Source organism: Lissotriton helveticus, chromosome 7 (assembly GCF_964261635.1).
Source record: "Lissotriton helveticus chromosome 7, aLisHel1.1, whole genome shotgun sequence".
NCBI classification, from domain to species: domain Eukaryota; kingdom Metazoa; phylum Chordata; class Amphibia; order Caudata; family Salamandridae; genus Lissotriton; species Lissotriton helveticus.
Genome location: NC_136068.1, coordinates 143,581,490 through 143,588,942, shown reverse-complemented (window position 1 = coordinate 143,588,942; position 7,453 = coordinate 143,581,490). Strand labels below are relative to the sequence as shown.

The 7,453-nt window shown below is 42.8% G+C and overlaps 1 protein-coding gene across 12 annotated transcripts in view; it reads right to left on the bottom strand.

The window, feature by feature from the left end:
• Positions 1–952: 952 nt before the first annotated feature.
• The window catches only part of DNMT3B (DNA methyltransferase 3 beta), a 791,643-nt gene continuing 785,142 nt past the window's right edge, over positions 953–7,453 (bottom strand). For all 12 annotated transcript variants that reach the window (XM_078651794.1, XM_078651798.1, XM_078651793.1 and 9 more), the window contains one exon: positions 953–3,861. In XM_078651794.1, coding sequence (XP_078507920.1) covers positions 3,720–3,861 — 142 coding nt within the window. In that variant the 3' untranslated portion in view covers positions 953–3,719. The remainder of the gene's footprint in view (positions 3,862–7,453) is intronic.

Sequence of the window (7,453 nt, the reverse complement as noted above, 5' to 3'; positions counted from 1 at the left end):
CGCAATGCGTGGTAACAACTTTCGTTGTTACGCCCGCGTTGTAAAGGTATTCCGTGGTAATGCTTGCGTTCTAAACGCTGCATACCCTCCCAGCTCTATGCTGCTAGGCCATGTGTGACAGTGTGATATCTTCTGTCCTTTACATGGTCCTTTCAGCAGCCACTATCGACAGCAAGGGAGCCAGTGGGGATCCCTTACCCCTCTCAGCTATGTGGGTACAGTTTGGTTTCTGGATGCACAGCGACCTATTGGAGAAGAGAGGCACCGGACTCAAGACAGGAGGTCTGGAAGCGACAATGAAGCTGGAGAAAGTGAGGCATTTCCATATCAATCAAGCACACTAGAGGGCTCTGCCTAGGAGTTATCCAATCCAATACCCTCCTTATTTTAAGCATAAGGCGTCTGCCTCCGATGTGCCAGTCGAATGCCCCCTATGAGGTTGCATGAGCAGGTGCGGGGAGTTGGGCCCATCTGACAATGTGGCCCGGCGGGCAGGCACGAGGACCGTTAGGCCCATGCTGCTTCTCCCGCAAATCGTAGCATTGTCAGGTTCATCTCCTCACCCGGATTCACTGCACTTCTCTAGGGCCCCTCTCCGTCCACTGCCACCCTTGCCATGTTCGATGACGGTGGATGCCACAGGACGGAGGTGGATTACAGGAGCACTAAGCAAGGAGCCTGCCAAAGGTGTGTATGCCATCTTTGCTGCCTTGGCCACACCTCTAGATTCACAGTAATGCTGGTATGTACTTGCACCTCATTTCCCAAATGACTGCCTTCTACTGTTGTATACCCATCCTTATAGATAGACAAGTTATTAATCTCTAGCTCCCTGCATGTCCTGTAATTTCCGCTCATGCAGCTTGCTGTTGTGGTTGATGATTGTAACAGATAAACAGTTACATTATGCATGATCACAAAAGAGAGATATTGTGGAAAAAACATGAAAACGTTTCAGAGAAATATGTATTTTAATGAACCTATTACAAACATCTGGAAAAACAATGCATCTTGACTGCTTTTCACATTAACAACATTCACAAGAAACAGCTTTCATGTATCACCATCCACACAATACAACACACCTACATTTACAAAGATCTAACATTATTAAAAAAGGCAGCACAGTTTACATTACTTTTTTACCTTATTTAGCATTCATGTAGAATAAAAAGCTTAATAAAAGTCTAACAATATTAAAAAAGAGCCTGTATAAAAAGCCAGCCACTGGCTGGCATTAATATAAGAATCTTAAAAAATAGCACCAGTAAGAATAGAAGAGTTGAAGCTAAGAAAACTAACACACGTTTTTGACAAATTTCTTTTAAATAAAATCAAATAAAATTTGACTGAATGCATATGCTCTGTAAAAGATCAGTCAAAATAGTTTAAAATATTCATTGGGAATGTGACACATTCATCGTCTCACTCCCAGTGCCCAAAATCACTGACAACTAAACCCACCCTCCACCCTCCTCACAAGTACTGACCTGTCCATAACAGCCAAACATTGGTATTGGTTTTGTACATTAAGGTGTATTGGGTTTGTAAATGGCACCATGGCAAAAGGGAAGGAGCTCCTTGCCTTCAGAGCAAACAAACGAGTATCAAGAGAGGTAAAACTGGTTGTAAGAGGCGGTGAGTTATACAGTACTTTGTGACTGTCCACTGTGTTTCTTTCAAGGCAGTTGACAAGGCAGATCGCATTATTTTGTGACAGTGGTTTGACTATGAGGTGATGTAAATATGAAACTTGCCTGATTTATCAAAATCAACCATGACTTCAGGAATAAAACTGAAATGTCACAAAATGGAAGGATGGGACCAGTGATACTGTAGTCTACTTTCAAGTAAAAAACACACTGTCACATTCATTCAGTCATCACCAAGCCCTTGTTTGTTAAAGTTACAAATTACATTTCAGGACGAGGAAATGTCAATATTTAAATAATATCATTCATTTTCAAAATCAAAAAGACAATAGTATGTGATTCAGCACAGATCATATGTACATATCAGACAGTACATGCCCCTGGGATAGAAAGAGGACACGGATCAGAAACAAGACACACTTCTGAGCTCGATGGAACAGCACGGATAGGACCCAGGGAATGCCCTGTGACAGAGTGCTGGATCTGCATATAGATTTTTTTTTAAAAGGATAAGCCCCAGGTGTAGAGTGAAGGAGGAGCATATGAGCCCCTGAGGGAGGCGAACCAGGATCAGAGATAGGATGAGCGCCTAGCACACAGTGAGGGAGGAGTGCAAAGATCAGAGACAAAGTAAACCTAGGGAACAGGACACAGTTCAGAGATAAGGGGCATACCTGGGATAGTGCATGGGCAGGAATAAACAGATTAGAGCCTTGATGTGAGGGAGGAGCTCATCCATTAGGGAAAATGTGACCTGGGGATAGTATGAAGGAGCAACACAAAGAGTGGAGACGGGAGGTGCCTTTGGGATAGCAGGAACAGCACGGATTGTAGACTTGGGTGCTCATAAGGAGTACATGAGGGAGTAGTACACAGGTTAGAGACTGAGAACGCAGTACACAGAACAGGGCCAGGTTGTGGCCCAGGGATAGAGTAAGAGAGCGAACACACATTAGTGAAAGTGTGTGCTTTGGGATAATGTGAAGGTGCAGGAAGAATATCAGAAAGAGAGGGCGCCCTTTGACAGAATGAAAGAGTAGAAAACATATATTCCCTCAGGGATAGAACGAGAAAGCATCACAGATCAGAGAGATGGTAATCGAGGAACCTAGAAAAGAGTGACAAAACAGTACACAGTAAAAAAGAACATGTCCTGATATCACGTGAGAAGGCACCATGCAATTCAGAGGCATGCCATGCACCAGGTATAAAGCAACATAGTTACTCAGATCAGAGACAACAAATGATATGGTGTGAGACAGCAGTATGCAAAACATTGAGGGTGATGATTGAGAGGATGTGCAGAAGAGCACAGACATTTTGCTGTTCTCTTAACCAGCAAACACTAAAACAAATGGTAAAGCACCCAGTGACATTATTATATAATAAACTGGCTGCTGGGTCACTGAGAGAGGCTCTGCTCTCCTTTACAAACAGCCTATCTGAGCTAAATCATACCCAAAGATTTCAGACATTACAACAAACCCTAACACGTTAACACTGATGCAGTGGCAGCGTTTGCTAAAAACTAGTGTATCGGTCACACTTTGGCAATCTCAAAACTAATGCCTGCCTGAACCTTTGCCATGTGACACAGCTGGAAAAACTCTTGGAGTTGGCTTAGAGATGAGAACCAAGGATAGCAGTCCTTAACAAGAAATAATCACTCAAAAATAATTGTCCAGAAGCCGTCATGAGTGAACAGAACTGTTTTGCATTCTGCTGGCCTGATGAACAGTCAACCCAGGCGCCTCCACTGCTCTGGGTTGCTGATCTCAGCAGTGTGGTAAGAAACATTCATTGTGCAGAGGTCATTGCATTGAAAGATGAACATGGCTCATGTTGCTCAGGTTTGTGTTCCTCATGAGCTAGGTGCGCTGCCTGGGTCTTTGGTTAGAGATGTTTCTGCATTTTGTCCTACAGAGCAGTACTCCTATACCAACCAATCGACCACTGGACACGGTCGGACAAGCAAAGGTTCACTTTTCCAAAGCCTCCTGCTGTACGTTACACTGTTCTCCAATTTAGGGGGCTCAAGGAAGCATGTTTGAGAGGAGTTCCTGAGTGTTATTCACAGGCAAAGTAATCCTTCAATGGTGCAAATAGATGTCGGATCACAGGGACACTCCATGATTTACCCAGGAGCTTCTGGCGACCAGTACGTCCCATGTTTGATACATCAGTATAGTGAGCTGGGAATCCCAAGATCCTACAGGAAACAGAGAGAACACAAGTAAACATTTGGAGCAGATTCGATCAGTTGTCGCATTAACCCAGAATCAGACTAGCAATGTTAAAAGTTACTCACATTGGTAAAGAAAGTTCTTAACTCTATGAAGTCCTGGATGAAGGACGGCCTACCCGAAAATTCTTTGTGGTACAAAAAAAAAAAAAAAAAAAAAAAAGGCTAGGGGAGAACATGATTCTAACTCGTGGCCACAGGCTGTGACCCCATCTGCACACTTCTGCTCCACACATCTATGGGCCTTCTCTCATTCTATAGAATGTGACAAAAACAAAGAGGTAAAAGGGGGTAGGAGTTTATTTCTGCAGGAGGTAGACTAAGGGCTTCAAGTACTGGTAAATCCAGCCCACTTTGTCAAAACTCCTATTATGATTTTAAAGTCTGAGTGTTCTGGCAACGAGAGGACAGCCCACTGATAAAAACTAATTTTAGCAAGAAATACAAATGAGAAGGATTTGAATAAACTTAGCAACAAACAATGTATAGATACTATCTGCGGCAGAGGCGCTATTAAATCCTATAAAAGGCTGCCCTATAGAAAACATTTGACGGGATAAGGGACCAGATGTACAAAGGATATAATACGGAATTGGGAGGCTAAGTTCAGCAAATATGGATAAGGGAGAAACACTATCCCACCGACTGGGAAATATCTACCCATCCCAAACTGGTGGAAAAACACTGGAGACCTATGTCTAAACTTCACCACTATATTCGGAGTAAAACTAAGAGGGGGGTGTAAATAAATACCCTATTGAAATTCCAAAGAAAAACATGTCTCAATGAGAGCGATAAACTGACTGAACCTGATGTTCCAATTTAAGGCAAACATATCTATATTGGAAGCCAGATGACTTGAAACTCGGCATGCTTCGAAGAGAGAGATTACAAAAATTAAACAGCTACTTACCTGTGTCAGTAGTTTTTCAGGTTAAAACATTATATATTGTGGCTATCCTGCCAGTACTGAGCCTGAAATGTTCAACTTGTTTTTCTCTAAGCTCTTATTGTTAATACTACTCTTTGCAGTATCTGTAACAAGCATATTGCTGCCACCTTTAGATTATGGATTTTGGGCATTGCAGTTAGGGCTTGTGAGTTATACTTTATGACTGATTGACATCCTCGCTTCAAGAGTTGGTTGGTGCGTGACATTATACAAGTTCAAGCTGCAGAACTATTAATTTAGGTTAAGGATGCTGTAGAATTATTGATCAGATAATACAAACTCTCACATTAAAACAAAATGCTCAGTTTATCAATAATCTTTGTATTGGTAAATCCAAGGAACATTCATGTGTTAATAAATTTACAAAATCCATGCAGAATATCATTACTTAAATATCTACTCTGATTACATATCAGTAACAAATATCTCTCTCTTTAAAGTTTAGCAATTACAACATCTACAAACATTTGACACATTTTTTACAGCATGGGACCTGACCCATGTCCTTTCTTGGGGTCCCCATCCTTTGTCTGCCTTGCAATGGAGGTATCCTAAAAAGTGGAACCAGAGAGGAGGGAACTACAATACCCTGCAGTGTCTATAGTGTAGATAGGCCATCACCAAGCTTTAAAGATAGGGATCTTGGATCTAGTTTCTCTGGTTGAAGAACTAGGCCCTCTCCAATACCCACCAGCAGTGACCAACATCTTCCTCGTTTTCATCAACTGTGAACTCAGATATTTCAGGTCTGGATCTGGAAGCTAATCTGGGGGTAAATTGCTTGCTTGATCTCAACTTGTGACTTGACGTTTAAGCCCTCATTGCCTGAGTTGATGGCAAAGCTCTGAAAAGATCAATGGATATCAGCACCTAACAAAGCCTAGAGGTTGAAAGGGTTCCTTGTCTGCCTCTTAAGGCAGAACGTCTCACCACTGAGCAGTAATTACTGCAACGACAAACCACGCTGGATGTTAACCTAAACATCACCAAATTCTGATGGAGTGAAATCACCTGGTCTACTCCCTTTGTTATGGTGGAACCCCAGGGTAGAAATTTCTATGTTTATATCTAGAAGGTCCCTTTCCCCTTGGGTGAGCTACACTCTAGTCCTTTAGTTTCCTACATAGCCTTTTCTGACATACATCATAACCGTCAAGGTATACAAATGTGGAGACAAATAACACAAAAACTCTTCTTTCAAGAAAAAAGATTAATCAGTTGGCCGGCATCCTGCAATGTTAAAAGAAGACAAAGACCCACCGATAAAGATATCCTGAGTGAAAAATAAAACATGCAGAGCTGTAATCAGTGATAACTGCTCCTCAGAGTGGAAAAATAGAATAGCATAAGTGACACTGTGGGGAATTCATGTGCAACTGAGATTATGGAATCATTAATGTAGCAGTTTAAAAATCCTTACATTTGCAGTGGAAAGCGTTCTGGCAAAATTTCTGTGTTTTACCTCATTAGAAAATAAAAATGGGCTTTTAAGAACGACATTTTTAACCTGTTAAAATTAGTTCCTGAATGCCGCACACATCCTGAGATATTGTAGTGTTGATGAATGCAAAGGAAATTTCTGATGGACAGCCAATGCTAACTGGACCTTGCGAGTAATTAAAAACAAAATACGCAACCAGTCTGGGAGTCTGCAACAACAAAGATCTACTTATATTTTGATTCGCTTATCTCTCTCACTTCTTACTTTCGAAAAAGGTTGCTTACCTATAAGAATATACTTGCGTTTAGATATACACTGTACATTCCTATGCTGTGAAAGCTTGAAATGTTGGCCATCGATGAGGGACATGCCAGAAATGTGAGCACCCTACAACATCAACGAGAACCCCACAACAGCCCAAACATTGGTGTCTTTTTGCATTATTTAGCATGCTACTTGTCATATAAGAACATAACACGTCAGACTAGTACTGTGTCTAGACAGGTAGATAGCATGTCATGCTATCATAGAGATACCACTGTGAACCAGATCTAAGTTCAAGCAGCATTCATAAAGTGTGAGTTCTCTAATTCAGCTTGGTCCACTTCTGGTAATTTGGTCCTTCTTACTTTAATTTTAAAGACAGCTCAATCATTTTTTTAATTCACCCGGTATAATGAAAGCTCACTGATAAAAAGGGAATTCATAACGCATTTGGCTAAGATCATGAATGTAGAAGAGTGATGTGGGGGGCGTGGCCTGACGCCGATGGAGACGGGAGCCTGAATCAGAGCTCCTGCCGGTGATCCCCTCTCCAGCACCATCCTAGGATGCCCGCTATAGAGGGGCCCCAAGCACAGTGACCGGCCCTGGGGGTGTCGGAACCACGGGGCGTCGGGAGCACATGTTGCGGATGATTGGCTGCCCTCCCCTGGAGAAATATAGCCGACGGACCTGTGAGGCCGCGGACCACGCAAAATGGCAGCCCCGCGGCGATACCAACCCCTGGTCGGACGCAGTGCATACGGAGGAGTGTGGCTGACTGTTGCCCACCCGGATTTGCCACCTCGGGAAAAAGGAAAGGGGACGCCGGCGGAGGCGGGTGCCGGGAATAATACAAGTAAGAAGGCAGCGCTAGGAGAGGATAAAGCGGAGCCCGGGGCCTG